We start from the raw sequence: 17,210 nt of genomic DNA, 5'->3' as shown, positions 1-17,210 counted from the left end.
CAGAATATATAAGGATCTTTACAAATTCTACATGATTTTTAAATTTTAGTTAGGTTGTACATATTATAGAAATCTGTTTTATCATCAAGGTGTTCACTGTTATAGAAGGAAACTGACGAATAGTGTTTATAAGAAAGTGAAATGTCATGTGTTAAAACCAATTATAAATTTGAATTATGCTAATGAAACATATATGTTTTTGTTATCTGCATTGGTTGATTTTCATCCTGAGATTGCAGTTAAGAATTGTCGTGGAAGGGGACGCCTGGGTGGCTCAGTGGTTGAACGTCTGCCTTAGGCTCAGGGCGTGATCCTGGAGTCCCGGGATCCAGTCCCACATCAGGCTCCCTGCATGGAGTCTGCTTCTCCCTCTGCCTGTCTCTTCCTCTCTCTGTGTGTCTCTCATGAATAAATAAATAAAATCTTAAAAAAAATAAAAAAAGGAATTGTCGTGGAAGTCCACATTTTAATACGTTTTTAAAATGTATAGTAATTGTGCCTATTTATAAACTGCATTCCAGCAAGAAAATTGTTCCTTTTTGTTTTTTTCTTTTGAACATTTTTTCAAGATTTTATTTTTAATATTTTGTTTTTTAAAGATCTTATTTATTTATTCATGAGAGACACGTAGAGAGAGAGAGAGAGAGAGGCAAAGACATAGGCAGAGGGAGAAGCAGGCTCCATGCAGGGAGCCCAATGTGGGACTCGATCCCGGGACTCCAGGATCACACCCTGGGCCGAAGTCAGACGCTCAACCACTGAGCCACCCAGGCGTCCCAAGATTTTTAAAGTAATCTCTACACCTAGTGTGGGGCTCACACTCACCACCCCAAGATCAAGAGTCACATGCTCTTCCAACTGAACCAGACAGGTGCCCCCTTCTTTTTGCTGTGTAACAGACTTTTTTTTTTTTTTTAAGATTTTTATTTATTTATTCATGAGAGACACAGAGAGAGAGAGAGGCAGAGACACACAGGCAGAGGGAGAAGCAGGCTCCATGCAGGGAGCCCGATGTGGGATTCCATCCCCAGACTCCAGGATCACGCCCTGGGTCAAAGGTGGAGCTTAACTGCTGAGCCACCCAGGCATCCCACTCTGTAACAGATTAAAAGAGGCTATAACTGCTTGTACTTGGCACTTAGCATTTTTGTTTTTATATATAATATATATAACTGCTGAGCAGGGAGCCTGATGTAGAACTTGATCCCAGGACCTTGGGATCATGACCGGAGCTGAAGGCAGCTGCTTAAAGATTTGAGCCACCCAGGTGCCCCTTCACTGTCTTTTTTTTAATCATTTGCTAGCTGGCAATGATTCCAAAATTTTGAGTATTTGCAGTTTTATTAATGGCCTCCATTTGGCTAACGTGGCGTCAGTGAAGCCTGAATTTTTGCTAGTCCAACATAACTTGGCCTCCTTTAGTTTTCTAAGTCCTTATTTGCCTGGCATGCAGTATAAAGATGTAGTAAGCTGATATTTTTTCCCTAGGACCAACTTAGAAAGCCTACCATTATCTCTTCTTTATATTATGTTCTTTTATATAGATTACCATTTATTTGTGTATCTGTGTGTGTGTAAATATAAATACTTAGAAGTCCAGGTATTAATACTTATTTGCTATGATTTTAGGGTTCAGCTCCAGAGATTGATCCTTCATCTGATGGTTCAAATTTTGGATGGGAGACAAAAATCAAAGCATGGATGGATCGATATGAAGAGGCAAATAGTAACCAATATAGTGAGGGTGTTCAGAGGGAGGCACAAAGAATAGCTCTGAGATTAGGCAATGGAAATGACAAAAAAGAGATCAATAAATCAGATTTGAATACCAACAATTTGCTCTTCAAGCCTCCTGTGGAGGTAAATATATCATTTGCCAAAAACTTTTTTTTTTTTTGCCAAAAACTTTAACAAAAGCTATCTCATAATATATATATTGAGTAATAAGACTGAAAGCAATCAGATTTAATTACTCTCAACATTTCTCTGGTTTTAGAGCCATATACAAAAAAATAAGAAAATTCTGAAATCTGCAAAAGATTTGCCTCCTGATGCACTTATCATTGAGTACAGAGGGAAGTTTATGCTAAGAGAACAGTTTGAAGCAAATGGATATTTCTTTAAGAGGTATACTCATTTATTTTACCACTTATCTATAGTTAAGAATTGATTTTTTGGCTATTTCGTCAAGATGCTGTATTCGTTTATATTTTGCTTTCCTAAGTGATTATTCTAATACATTTAAAATTGTAGTGTGATCTAACAGTGACTAATGCCAACTTTTGAACTATAATAAAATATAACAAAAAAGCATATGTATTCCTCAATCTCACTCATATCTCGCTGACACTCCTATAAACAGTCTACTTCAAAAATAAACTGCAGCAGTATAAATGGATGTTAATTAAAAACTTACTCCCTAAGATTATAAGGAACCCTTTTGCATCCAAGACCTTTCTTAAGTCCTTATAACATAATTGCTAGAACCTAAAAAGATCATTGGCGATCACAGGCAAAACACCTTCTTTATTAGAGGATGTTTGATTTAGTCTTACATTATCGCCACCACTTTGAACTCTCACTTTCTTTCTTGGTACTGAAATGGCTCTGGAGCCCTCTTCTGTGCTATGTGATTTTGGGAGGGGATTTGATGTTGTGACCCATTGCTTTCGTGAAATCTAGAAGAATGTTAGTATCTCTAGGGAGATAGTATTCTCAGTCTATATGATAATTAAACTATTTGTTGTTTATAACTTGAGTTTTTAAGATTTGAAAGATATACAAGAATAATTCTCTTGGATATAGCAAATTTTATCTGAAACAGTGCTATAAATCAAACATTTAAGTCACTGTGAGATAAAGATTTTCAAGGTGTCCAGTTATGAATCCTTCTGTAAAGGCAGTAGTCACTCCCTTTTTATTTTTCCTTTTAAATTTGAATTTCTACCTTCAGCTAACTGCCTTTGATTTGGGTAAGATTATTGGAGCAGGTAAAAATCTAATTAGCATGATCAAATGGGTTCTGGTATCAGATTGCCTATATTCAGATCTTGGCTTTATTATTTATTTACTTTGAATCTTTTAGAAGTTCATTAATATGTTAATAATTTGTAATGCATTTCTTTCTTTGTAGACCATATCCTTTTGTTTTATTTTATTCTAAATTTCATGGGCTAGAAATGTGTGTTGATGCAAGGACTTTTGGGAATGAGGCTCGGTTCATCAGGCGTTCTTGTACACCCAACGCAGAGGTAAGCTTGTAGAAATCGTTTTGGAAGGCAGGGGTTTAGGGGATATGAAGAACCGAGCATTAAACACAATCTGGTAGCTTAAAACACTTTTTAAGTATTGCAGCATTTTATATTGTCCAGTGTGTTTCCATTGTGAAGAGTTAGGTAATATTGGGCTATGAGGGCTTAAAAGTGACTTTGCACATTGAATAAATGTTCTTTGTAAGAAGAAATATTGGACTTCTGTTTATTTCAGAAGCTCTATTTATGGGTCAAATATAGGATCTGATTAGATCAAGATAGAGGACAAAACTGAAAGCTAAAGTAGATTTTATATGTGCTAGTCTAAAATTTTTTAATAAAACTGTGTTTTAATTTGGAGCCCTAAGTAGTATTTCTGGCTTTGTTTTTTTACATGCCAAACTATACATTTTTAATTTATAGCTATGTTACAGTTAAGAGCATAGGTTTTGAAACAGACTTATTAGATTCATGTCTTCTCTTTGACTTACTAGCTTTGTAAACTTGTCTATGCTTGTTTTATGTGTAAAAAGTTGTTAAGAGGACTAAAGGAGTTAATACATTTGAAGTACCTAGAATAATGTCTGTCATAAAAAAGTATGGTGTTAACTGTATCATCACTCATTACTGCATGTCATCAGATTGAAGATACCATTATTTATAAAACTCCCAATGTCGGGATACTCAGAAGTGAAAAAATATGCATTGTAGAGTCAATGAAGTATAGTATGTGCTTTTTTTTTTTATTTTAAGATTTTATTTATTCATTCATGAGAGACACAGAGAGAGGGGCAGAGACATAGGCAGAGGGAGAAGCAGGCTCCACATAGGGAGCCTGATGTGGGACTCAATCCCAGGACTCCCAGGATCATGCCCTGAGCTAAAGGCAGATGCCTAACTACTGAGCCACCCAGACATCCCGTAGTATGTGGTTTTTAATGCTACATGGTAGTCTGTAGAGTTTGCATCTCTGTATTTATGTTTTCAGTTTATAACCAGCAATTAATTAATTTTAAAAAGATTTTATTTATTCATGAGAGACAGAGAGAGGCAGAGACCTAGGCAGAGGGAGAAGCAGGCTCCTGGCAGGGGGCCTGATGTGGGACTTGATCCCAGGATCATGACCCAAGCCAAAGGCAGATGCTCAACTGCTGAGCCACTCAGGCATCCCAATAACAATCAATTTCTAGATAGTCTTGTGATTACAGATTTTCCACAGTGTACTCATGAATTCCTTTAAAAAGTTTTCAAAATTGCAGGATGAGGAGCTACTAAAGATAGAAATTTTATAAAAATATAAAATTTTCTTTTGACTAACAGGTGAGGCATGAAATTGAGGATGGAACTATACATCTTTACATTTATTCTATACAGAGTATTCCAAAGGGAACTGAAATAACTATTGCCTTTGATTTTGACTATGGGAATTGGTAAGTTCAAGTCTCTAACTATGTTTATTATCTGTTTTGAAATAGTTCTTTTTTTATTTTTAAAGATTTTATTTATTTATTCATGAGAGACACAGAGAGAGCAAGAGAGGTAGAGACACAGGGAGAGGGAGAAGCAGGCTCCATGCAGGGAACCTGACGTGGGACTCGATCCTGGGACTCCAGGATCATGCCCTAGGCCAAAGGCAGGCGCTAAACCCACTGAGCCACTCAGGGATCCCTTGAAATAGTTCTTAATGTCCTCCTAAAACTCTAGGTATTTTCATAGCTTTTTAATTTGTATTTATTATAAGGCAACTAAATGTACTTGAAAACAAGCATTTTGGTGTCAGCTTTCTACTAAGCATGATTATTAGTTCTTTTCCAAACTTTTTAAGATTTTATTTATTCATGAGAGAACGGGGGGAGAGAGAGAGAGAGAGAGAGAGGCAGAGACACAGGCAGAGGGAGAAGCAGGCTCCATGCAGGGAGCCCCATGTGAGACTGGATCCAGGGTCTCCAGGATCACGCCCTGGAGGCACTAGGCGGCCTAAACCGCTGAGCCACCCGGGCTGCCCTCTTTTCCAAACTTTAATTATAAGTGTGATAAATGCTCATAGTAATTAAAATCAATAGTCCTAATTCCACCATACAACACTGATCTTGTTTACGTGAGGGTTTTTTCTTCTATTTTAGGGGGTACAGTTTTAGTCCTATATTTAATTTGGCTGATCAATGTGAATGGGTAATTTCACTATTGCCCCTCAAAACAAAAGAAATTGTGCAAATTTTCTTTGCAGAGAAATCAAAAAAGTTTGTTGGAGTCCTGTATGGAAATTCTGAGAACTGTTGTTCTGAAACACTAGGGAAATAAAGTCAATTCTGAGTATAAAAACTTCAACTTAAATTCTATGTAAATTATATTCTGTAGTATTTTGCCTTCATCTTTTCTCGTTCATTACTTTTGAGATTCAGTTCTGTTGTTCTGTCTAGCTCTTGTTCATTTATTTTCACTGGTGATAGCATTTATCCATTCTTCTGTTGGTGATCCTTTAGATTTACCAAAAGTGTTCCTATGATTTTTTGAACATATCTTTGTGGGCACATGTTCTCTCCATGGGAGGGAATCTAGGTGGTGTACTTGCTCAATTGTAGAGCTTACGCAGCCTCAGTGTTTACCAGACATGGGTTAATGACCAGTTTCTCGTCTCACACTTTTCTTCCTTGCCTCACTTCCTTATGGCTTTTAAAAATTGATGATAATCCTTGTGAAACTATCTTTTTATATTTTTGCCATTTTTCTTGATTTTTTAAAAGATTTTGATTTTATTTATTTATTAATGAGAGACAGAGACAGACACAGAGAGAGAGAGAGAGAGGTAGAGACACAGGCAGAGGGAGAAGCAGGCTCCACGCAGGGAGCCCGACGTGGGACTTGATCCCAGGTCTCCAGGATCAGGCCCTGGGCTGAAGGCGGCGCTAAACCGCTGAGCCACCCAGGCTGCCCCATGGAAGTCATTTCTTAAAGTATAAGACAAAACTGGTTAAGTTTTGGGACCACGGAATGAAGTAAATACTGGTTTTGTCTTAATGTAAACCAGAGTATCATTTTACTTTTAAAAATTCCATTTTAATGTTTTTTTCCTTTTCTAAGTCGTAACTGGTTATCCTTTGATTGAAGGCCCAGTCTCTGGTCAGGATCAACTTTTAATGATTGTTTTTTATTTTAATTTTTAAATTTTTTCTAAGGATTTTATTCATGAGAGACACAGAGAGAGAGGTAGGGACATAGGGAGAGGGAGAAGCAACCTTCCTGCAGGGAACCCGATGTGGGACTTGATCCTGGAACCCTGGGATCACCAGAGCCAGAGGCAGAGAGTTCCAACCATTGAGTCACCCAGGCATCCCTGATTATGTTTTTTAAATGAGGGAAAAAAATTTCTTTCGCAGTAGTTACCATGGGTTTGCAAATAGTGAAAAGTAAGGACTGCTTATAAGTAGTAGTAATAGCATACAGTTTTACAAAATTAAAATGCAGCTTAAAATGGATTAGAAAATTTTACAGTGTGTGTCTTGAATAAATATTTAACTGGTTATCTTTCTAGTAAGTACAAGGTGGACTGTGCATGCCTCAAAGAAAATCCAGAGTGCCCTGTTCTAAAACGTAGTTCTGAATCCACGGAAAACATCAATAGTGGTTATGAGACCAGAAGGAAAAAAGGAAAAAAAGAAAAGGATATTTCAAAAGAAAAAGATACACAGAATCAGAATATTACTTTGGATTGTGAAGGAACAACCAACAAAATGAAGAGCCCAGAAACTAAACAGAGAAAGCTTTCTCCACTGAGACTATCCGTATCAAATAATCAGGTACTGAACTATGCTCTTTTTCTTTTCTTTTTTTTTTTTTTTAATTTTTATTTATTTATGATAGTCACACAGAGAGAGAGAGAGGCAGAGACATAGGCAGAGGGAGAAGCAGGCTCCATGCACCGGGAGCCCGACGTGGGATTCGATCCTGGGTCTCCAGGATTGCGCCCTGGGCCAAAGGCAGGCACCAAACCGCTGCGCCACCCAGGGATCCCCTCTTTTGCTTTTCAACAGAAATCAACAAAAGAAAATAATTTGTCATATTTTAATCTCTTTATGTAAAATGGTTTAAATTTTTTCAGTTGAATCTGTTATTTAATGAAGTACTTAGAAACATAAAACACAGGTTCTGCTAGGATTTGGGCAGTGTTAAACTTGTTAAACAATTCAGCCAGCAAATGTTTTTTTGTTTTTTTGTTTTTTTTTTTTCAGCCAGCAAATGTTTGCAGAATTCAATGCAAGATTTTTCTATAACTGGGTACTTTAAAAACTTCTTCCAGATGGTATCGTCCTTATGTTAATAATAAAGTCTTGATTTCCTTTTTTTTAAACATGTGGGGCATAATTCTATAAAGATGAGAGAGATGATTTTTAAGAGAAAATTCTCTTAGCACGTAATTTTGGGGAATGAGTTTGGCTCATTTGTCTGGCCTGCTAGAGCATGGTTTCTTATATGCCCTCTACACAAATGGAAATTAGGCAGGGCCATTTAAAATGAAAATAAAGTTTTACTCTCTCCAGTACCCCCATCTACCATAATTTAATAGTTTAATTAATTTAATGATAATTTCCCATAAGCTTTAAATTGAACAAACATTTTTTGAGCACTTGGTATCTGTAGGCTCTAGGTTTTATGAAGTGATTTTATATGTTTACTTTGCTACCATATTTGACCCGCTGGGTTCTATTGATAACATTATTGACTAGAACTTTATGTAAAAAGCAGAATTATTTAATTTTGAAAATTTTTTTTTTGAAAATTTTCTTGAATTAAAACCAGTTTTAAAGTTCTGAAGCTGATTTAAGTAGGCTCATAATTTGTCTATGGTGAATGCATTAAATGTTATACTGTAGTGTCCCTGATTTGTAGACAGAATAGTAGTTTCTATACAGCAATCATTTCTATCTTCCAGGAACCAGATTTTATTGATGATATAGAAGAAAAGACTCCCATTAGCAACGAAGTAGAAATGGAATCAGAGGAGCAGATTGCAGAAAGGAAAAGGAAGATGGTAAGTTGGGAAGCTTCATGCTGTCTCTTGGGCTTATGACAGCTGCTCTTCCCATAGTAATTGTTGCTGCCTTTAGGAGGGTTTTTGCACTGTTCTTTGTTTCAAATTAGCAAACATGATGTGCCACTGAACATTTGTTTGGCTTTGTTATTATCATTCAGGTAACTTGCACTAGTCTTTTCTGTTTTTATTGTGTGTTCATTAGACATTTTAGAATGTTATGACAGTTAACATTTTTGAGGCTGAGAACTATTAATAAATTTTAATGCCAGAATTACTGTTCAAAATGTCTTTCATTAGCTAAATTGTACCTTTTCTCTTCATAATTAAATGTAAAGCAAAAATGGAATTTTAAAGCTTATAACAGCACCAAATAAATGGCTTATGTAAAAAAAAACCCACTGGTAGCTACTATTCTGTATCTTATATTGGTATCAAAAAATAAGGTTTTCATTAAAATACATTTGGTATTTATGTTCTTTGTTCTACTTTTTATACAGATAAGATACTGCAAATAAATTATACAAGATATTTTCTTAGAAATCTGTGTTAATTTAGCAGTGGATATAATTCTTAGGCCAGTTAGGTATTATGATAGATTTTGCCAAAGGTTTGAAAAGGACTTTACACACCAAAATAATGATTTTAGCATGGATTTTCCCTACTCCGTTTTATTTTATATGATTCCTTGTTTCCTATGTGTGATTTTCATGTTGTATTCCAAGGAATCTCAGGGTCATATACTTAGGGTAGGGAGGGGTAGGATCTTTGGATCATTGTGTGTTTTATTGCCTGGATGGTCATTCCTCCAACATTATTTCATTGTTGATGTTCACAACTCTGAGAGCAATGCGGAACTGTTTCACAGTGTCTGGATTTCAGAGGCACAGTTCTGAGGGGACCGGGTGATATCAGAGAGACAAAAAACTATATAGGAAAAAGTACTCAAGGAGGTTGGTTATAAAAGAGGGGAGTTTTTTTCCTATGCTTAAAGGAATTACCTTGAACCCTTTTCAAGATCTGGTTACATCTAAATTATGAACCTACCCAAATTATCGGTGGCCTTCTCTTGACTAGATTTTCAGTATTGGTCCATTTGTTCCACAATTGCCAGAGCAGTGTATTTGTACTAGACTGCAAAACCATTGTAGAGTATCACTGGGTTTTGGATGAGGCATGTGCTGGTAGGAAGAACCTCTTTCACAAGTGACTTTAAGGGCTATAATGACTACTCTAAAAAAATCATGAAATTAAAAAAGTTTAATGCCCTTACAATAATATTACTCCAATTACATTTTTAAAAAAGTTTTTATGACTGTGGGGCTACTTTTAATGCTGAGAAAATCTGTGAACTTAGAACATCCTCATTTTCAGATCCCAGAAGAAAATAGAAATACCCTTTTGCTGATGAACTTTGGATAGATAAAAAGGGAATCCATTTGTATGCATTTTAGCATATTCATTTTAATATCTGCCTCTAAGGTAGTGGCTGTGCAGCTGGGTATTTTTCATACAAAAAAATGTAAACTTGAAAATTATCAGAGTTTAGAATTTGTCTGTTATTTTGAAGAGATATGAAATACTTAGCCAATTGGCATGGTCTCCCCAACCCTGCCGACATACTAGTATTTGTGAGGAACAAAATATGTTGTTTTTTTTAAAAAAAATATTTATTTATTCATTTATTCACACACACAGAGAGAGAGGCAGAGGGAGAAGCAGGCTCCACAAAAGGAGCCCGACGTGGGACTCAATCCCGGGTCTCCAGGATCACATCCTGGACTGAAGGCGGTGCTAAACCGCTGAGCCACCGGGGCTGCCCAGAACAAAATATTTGGTTTTGAAAAAGTTAATCCCCCTTTAGTGTCTGCCTTTTGTGTTGGTTAACATTAGTAGTTGGAAAGAAAGATTAAGGACAACTCCTGAGAAACTTACGTTAAACAGACTGAAATTTCCTTCTGTGAGAGGACAGACTTTAAATCATTGTGGGTGTAATAGGAGATACTACTTCTCTTGTATATTTGAGATAGAGATATAGTCGTATCTTCCTTCCAGATGAATACTATGTAATGTCCAAATTCAAATATACCTCAGCCCATCCTTTTGTAGTATAGCTTAAACCATATGAAATTGTCGATTCAACAGTATTTACCTACGTACATGGCAGTTTCATACACAATCTAGTGTTTAGCATTTTACTCAGTCTCCAAAAATTGCACTAGTAGATGTATTATTTTGGTTGGTTGTTGTCTTTGGTGAGAGTGGAAGAAGACAATGTCTCTGCCCTCAGGAGCGTTTGCAGAAAAAATTACAGTGCACAGTCTTTTATTAACATTTTTCTTCTTCATTTTTCTCCCCTTAAAAAGTTGTTACCTACTTACAAAAGCAAACTTGTATATAATTAAATAGTTCCTGACATTTGCTTTTTAACTAGTAAATACTTATTGGCAGTGGGCTGGAATTGACTTTGGAGAATTTTAAAATGAGTCTTCGTAAGCTATGGCAGTTGAAATACAGTGGGCTGTTTTTACTTACCTAATTCTAAAACCCAGTATACTACTGAGTGGATGCCCCCAGGTATACAGTAGGGGGTGAGGTGACCACAACCTCATCAGAGGTAGACACTGTGCAGCAGGGAGTTAGACACTGGAAGCTCACTGTATTTTGTTGAATTAACAGCTGATCTATTAAAATATGAAGCTTTTATAAGATATAAATAAAAAAGGAGGCTTGTCCCTCCCAATTTATAGTAGCATAAAAAGAACCACCTAAAGTATCTTCTGATACTATGTTTTTAAAAGAATTTTCCATGGCATTATGCAAAGATTATATGTTGGGGATATAGTCTTGGTAATATTTGATGATACACTGTAGTCAGATTGCTTAAATTGGAATCCAGGAAGATGGTTCAGAAGGCCTTCACACTTAAAAGGGGATAGAAATTTAAGAAACGGGTGCCTAGGTGGCTCAGTTGGTTGAGCATCTTCCTTCACGATCTCAGGGTCCTGGGATTGAGCCCCACATCCAGCTCCTTGCCCAGTGGGGTGTCTGCTTCTCTCTCTGCCAGCCCCCCTATTCATGCTCGCTCTCTCAAATAAGTGAAAAATAAAATCTTAAAAAATATTTAAGAAACAACAGAAAGGATATGAAAGGATGGTCACCTAGGTTATATGACATGCTTCAACTTGTCAAGCAGCTAGGAAAATCTGGTATTGTGTATATCAACTACACAGGGTGAGAATTTGTCATTTTGTTAATTGTTATAGCCCCAGCACCTGAGGAAAAAATGCCTGGCTTTTATAAAGTATGTGGTCAGTAAAAGCCTACTAAATGTTCGTGGCAGTCCTTTAAGTAGAGATCTAGGTAGGCCTCTAAGTGTGAACTAATTGAAGATTCCTTATAGGCCAGGTAGTGTCCCAGAGGCCTTCCAGGATGCAGGTTTCTCCATAACATCCATCACATCAGAAATTAGTCCACAAGATTCTGATATGTTCTGTGCAAATAGGAGCTCTGTAGCCAGTTGAGTTAGTAAACAGTGCTTCAGGGCCCAGTGTTGTTTCTCAGTATACACATAGTATGTTTAAAAATTTGAGAATTTCTGTTTTATGGAACCATTTCATAAACTTAGACACCGTTGCAACTTGTTTATGGTGATACCTTTGACATCCTAGATTTTTATTTGATGGAACACTCTGTGGGAAAATTCTTTAAAGAATCCCTGCTATTCTTAATGTCTTTAGGAAGTCACCTGACTTAGAAGACTGCTTTAGAAGATGCAAAAGAAATTTTACTAGTAAGATATCATTAAATTTCTTGCCAGGAAAGTCATCTGATAACAAGTGAAATATATCACTGATCACTTTTCTCTCCTTGTAACATGATTAAGTTGATGGTCGGTTACTAATTTTAATTTTCTTAGGTCCCATTTTCTCACATCACAGAGCTTAGTGTTTCTAAAGATGAGTGATGAATGACATTATGGTATTGAATAGCAAAAGGGAACCCATTTATTTTTATTGGTACTCTGTTCAAAGTGAGGATACTCTGCTTTAGCTGCCTTGTAATAAATTCCAGATTTCCAAAATCTTGTTAAAATACTTCGTTCATGCCTTCATACAATAGTGACACGTACACAATTCTTACTCATTTTGCAAATCCGTGAATATTTGCTATATGCTGAGGACAGTTGAAGGTATTGGGTGAAAAAGGCGGCAAGGTTCTGCAGAAGCTGTCATGGAGAATGGCATGCATGGAATAAGAAATACCAAAGAGAAAGCAGTACTGTGAGATACACTGAACCATCATGTGGTAGAGAAGAAAGGGGGTACCCCACAAGCCATACTTATTATTTTGGAATTATTTTATTAATCAATAATCTTAAGCATTTTTTATTTTTTATTTTTTTAATCTAAAGCATTTTTAAAAGATTAATAAATCTCTAACTATCGTTCAAGAGGATACGCAGAGTTATTTGAGGAGTCTCTTACTTTCTCTACTTCATGCCTGTGGGTAGGGTAAATTGGGCAAGCTGACCCTGCTCTGGTTCCCTTTCTTTTAAATAAAAGCAAGTGTTTTAGGAACCACTTTCTACCCATTAACAAGGTTAATAATTAATAATAATAAATAAATCACACGTCCCTAGAGGTCTTCATTTTGTTTTCTTCTCATTTCTTTCATTCTGCTGCTAAGCACATCTCTTTAAAGCTGCTGTGGTACACCTACAGTGGCATCGACTTATTCTTCACTCAGTGAAAAATTACCAGTTATCTCTAATTGGGATGAATTACAACAATTTACCCAGTGGAGTTTAGTTTTTCAGTTGCAATATTATATAAAACTTTAATCTGTGTTCCTTATTATGTACCCCTTGAACCATATTGGACCTTACCTTTTCTCCATTTATCGAAAGGAAGCTCAGACAAGATCTTCATAGTCTCTTGCAAGTATATCAAGTTTTATCATTTCAAGTCAGATTCGTGCTCCAATGTGTTTATATATGGAAGCACAGAACTGGAATACAAATTTTAAAAATACCTATTCAGGTGATAAAATCCTCGAAAGGGATAGTAAGCAGACTTTCTTCTGCTTGCAGGAACGACAGTACTCTGTATTTGCTCTATGAGATCATAAATAAGATATATGTCATAAAAGCAATCTGTTGATTGATTTCATCAGGGATCCTTCATAGTTGAGTTTAACACCCAGTACTCCAGCATTAACAGTAGGTCAAAAGCCACTGTAATATTCCTGAAAGGAAAATCTAATTCTGTATCAGGATCTATGATTGCCCAGCTAACAGATAATACAGTTCTGAGGTCTGCTTATGGGCTTGGAATGAGTCATGGTTCCAGAACATGCAGGTCTTAGCAGTAGCCATATGTGACAATCAGACACAGGTGTTAGGGTCTGCTGGGGTTAATTAGGACTCCTAATTTCTCTAATCCCCTCCGTAAACTGTAATTACCCCAAGCTATATATAAAACTGATTATTTTTCAGTTAGGTCTATAAAACTGGCAAGTTTTCAATCACTGAATAGATAAACTGGGTGTGGTTATGTGTCAAAGAATGTGTTAGATGCAATGGTGAAAACAAATAACTGAATGACATATGAACCTTGCGGAATTTAAAATAAAAGCAGACTGGAGTATTAATGATTTTTTTAATGTAGAAAATCACGGGCATGCTTACATTTCCAACATTTGTGTGTTTTAAAGATGAGAGTGTATTAAAGGTGCTTTGAGTTGACAGTTGTAGTAAATGTGGGAAGATTATACTTTATTTTGCTTTATGCAATGTCAGTGATGGTTAATTGGAATAAGGAAATTGGGAGCCAGGAAACTTGGATAATAATTATGGCTCTGTCTTTGAATGAGTCATCTAATACACATGGGCTTTGGTTCCTTCAGCAGCACAGGACTAGATTTTTTTAAAGATCCTGACTAGCTCAAAAAGATTGAGTCATCTCTAAAGTATTTTCCTTTAACTGTCAATTAGTGGTATTGTTTACAAGGGAGTTCAGTATTTATGTTCATTTTATATATATATATATATTTTAATATTTTTATTTCTTGAGAGAACATGCACTTGTGAGCAAGCTGGGGGTGGGGTGTGGAGAGGGATAGAGAATCAGTCTTAAGTAGGTTCCATGCTAAGCATGTGACCAACTAGAGGCCTAGCAGTACTATCAGAGGAGTTCTGTTGACAGGCTATTTTTGTCCCCTTAGTGGAAAAAATGGAGAGAGGGGGGCACCTGGGTGGCTCAGCTAAGTGGCTCGCTGTTGATTTCCACTCAGGTCATGATCTCAGGGTCCTCGGATGCAGCCCCCATGTCAGGCTTCTTGCCCAGCCGAGGAGTCCGCTTGTGGATTTGCTCTCCTCTCTCTGCCCCGCCCCGCCCCCCACTTCATGCACATGCTCTAAAATAATCTTTTTAAAAGTGAAAAAAATACAGTAAGCTGTGGTTTCCAGAGTGTAGGTGTCTTAATGCTTGAATCCCTGCTGATAATTACGGAGACTAAAAAGCTTCAGTGTGGAGAAGCCCATGCAGCCCAAGCTTCAGTTTCACTAACAGAAGGTGAGGAGAGCCAAATGGATCGGAGACTCAGGACCTGGTTCTTTTCGTCTAGAGAACTGGACAGCGAATGGAAGTGCTTCCTGTTTCTGGTTAAAAGATGAAGCACTTGCCAGGCCCACAGGCCAAGGCTCTGGGTCTTGCTTTTAATATTCTCTCTCCAGAGAGAACTGAGGGACAAAGGCACTCTGGCTGACCCTCAGCCCCTGCCTTCAACTGTTGGTGGAAGACAGGAAGGTCAGAGGGTAGAAGAATGCCTTGTAATAACTGTAACGGAGGGGCACCTGGGTGCCTCAGTGGTTGAGTGCCTGCCTTTGGCTCAGGTTGTTATCCCGGGGCCCTGAGATAGAGTCCCGCATCAGGCTCCCTGCATGGAGCCTGCTTCTCCCTCTGCCTGTGTTTCTGCCTCTGTGTCTCTCATGAATAAATATAATCTTAAAAAAAAAAATTGTAACAGAGAACAAGAAAGCTGAAGTACAAATAATAACTGACACTTATGGAACGCCTACTCTTTTCCAAGTGCTGTTGGCAAGCTGCACAGATATTTTCTATGTGAATTTAATAACGATTCAGGGAAGTGTAATTATGATTATCCACATTTTGTAAGAGGCTCAAAAAGGTTAACTAGGGTTGCCTAGGGTCACAAAGAGTAAATGACTAGTAGAGTCATAATTTGAACCCAGGACTTAACCCTGTAATATCCTGTCACATGTTGTCAATAATTAATATTTACTCCCTAAGTTTCTGAGTGTGTAATCTTTTCAACATTCATTACCTTAGGAACTTTGAATCTTATTTTAAGAAGGGCTAACTAAGCTTCTCTATTATCAAGAAAGATTTTCAGTTTGGTAAAGCAAAGTAGTTTTTTATGCCTCTTTGTTTGATTTTGGTTTTGCTTTATTCTTATTGTTGACAATCATCCAAGTAGTCCTTTCATGAAACATATTTGTAATGACAGGGTTTCCTGAAATGTTTCAGACTCTGAAGGATCTGGCATGAATATATGCCCCCCAGACTGTCATCAATAGAAATGTTTTGCTAACATCATCGTAGAAGTTTTTTTTCCATTTCCCGTGAACATTTGGGACTTTTGAATTTTACTGCAGCGCAATGACATTTATTATGCCACTTGAAATTTAACTTTTGTAGACAAGAGAAGAAAGGAAAATGGAAGCAATTCTGCAAGCTTTTGCCAGACTTGAAAAAAGAGAGAAAAGGAGGGAACAAGCATTGGAAAGGATCAGCACAGCCAAAACTGAAGTGAAAACTGAATGTAAAGATGCACAGATTGTCAGCGATGCTGAAGTTCTTCAGGTATGTTACTCAGGTTTAGTTTTGTTTTCATGCTTAAGCACTTTCTAACAAAAATGGCACACCTGATTTAGTCATATCTGTAAAGAATTTTTAATGTCTAATGCTGTTCAGGTGCATTTTTTCAAATCCCATGAGAATTTGTTTTAGAGTAAGAAAAAATTATGTGAACTTAGTGTATATCAGAATTCATAAACTTGAGGAAATTAGCTTCTGAAGTAGACTAATGTGTTTAGATTTTAGCTTCTCACTTCTGTAAACATAGAATCAAAAGATCCACTCTACTGTATTTTGAATTAGGAACAAGCAAAGGAAGAAACTGCTAGCAAGCCAACCCCTGCCAAAGTGAATAGGACTAAACAGAGAAAAAGTTTTTCTCGGAGTCGGACTCACATTGGCCAGCAGCGTCGGAGACACAGGACTGTTAGCATGTGTTCGGATATCCAGCCATCTTCTCCTGATCTAGAAGTCACTTCACAACAGAATGATATTGAAAATACTGTACTTGCAATAGAACCAGAAACTGAAACTGCATTAGCAGAACTGATTCCAGAAACTGAAGTCCCAGCACTTACTAAGTGTCCTGCGAAGTACCCTAAAACAAAGAAGGTAGGGCTCTTCCGGAGCTTGGGGACTCTCTCCTAATGACAGTGTGTTAAGATGTTAAACATATTTGTGTTTTTAAGATTCAGTCTCTGTAACATCTCGTTAAGGAACAAAACAGGAGGCCTAGTTTTTACACTTAGCAAAGTTACTAAACTAAGAATGAGAATCACAAAACTGTAAGATCAGTCCATAAAAATGTTTGTACTGTTGTTACAAAGAGTTATAATATTCGGTATATATCAAGACTTCCTTTTAGTATTGCTAATCACCATGTAATGATTTTAAGAATTTATCAAAAAAAATTTTTAAACCTACCATATGTACTAAATTGACACTTTGTAGAAACAACTAGTTTTACATGTCATCTTTTATTCTTTGTATTTCCTCTAATTTTCACAGTATAGACAGATGAGAAGAATTAAATATGAAGAAACTGTTGAT

The 17,210-nt window shown here is 36.8% G+C and overlaps 1 protein-coding gene and 1 long non-coding RNA gene across 7 annotated transcripts in view; one reads left to right on the top strand and one right to left on the bottom strand.

Annotated features, from left to right (window-relative positions):
- The window catches only part of KMT2E (lysine methyltransferase 2E (inactive)), a 92,607-nt gene that overhangs the window by 65,255 nt on the left and 10,142 nt on the right, over positions 1–17,210 (top strand). For all 6 annotated transcript variants that reach the window (XM_025449484.3, XM_025449485.3, XM_025449483.3 and 3 more), the window contains 8 exons: positions 1,630–1,860; positions 1,997–2,127; positions 3,134–3,251; positions 4,572–4,681; positions 6,784–7,048; positions 8,182–8,280; positions 16,002–16,166; positions 16,464–16,772. In XM_025449484.3, the coding sequence (XP_025305269.1) occupies positions 1,630–1,860; positions 1,997–2,127; positions 3,134–3,251; positions 4,572–4,681; positions 6,784–7,048; positions 8,182–8,280; positions 16,002–16,166; positions 16,464–16,772 (1,428 nt within the window). The remainder of the gene's footprint in view (positions 1–1,629; positions 1,861–1,996; positions 2,128–3,133; positions 3,252–4,571; positions 4,682–6,783; positions 7,049–8,181; positions 8,281–16,001; positions 16,167–16,463; positions 16,773–17,210) is intronic.
- Positions 1,571–16,004, bottom strand: LOC125752935 (uncharacterized). The gene is made up of 2 exons (XR_007403575.1): positions 13,169–16,004; positions 1,571–12,508 (listed from the first exon to the last, which is right to left on the bottom strand). It is a non-coding gene; the product is annotated as an uncharacterized LOC125752935 (long non-coding RNA).

This window comes from Canis lupus, chromosome 18 (assembly GCF_003254725.2).
Source record: "Canis lupus dingo isolate Sandy chromosome 18, ASM325472v2, whole genome shotgun sequence".
Classification (NCBI taxonomy): domain Eukaryota; kingdom Metazoa; phylum Chordata; class Mammalia; order Carnivora; family Canidae; genus Canis; species Canis lupus.
This window is presented reverse-complemented; position numbering and strand designations above follow the sequence as displayed.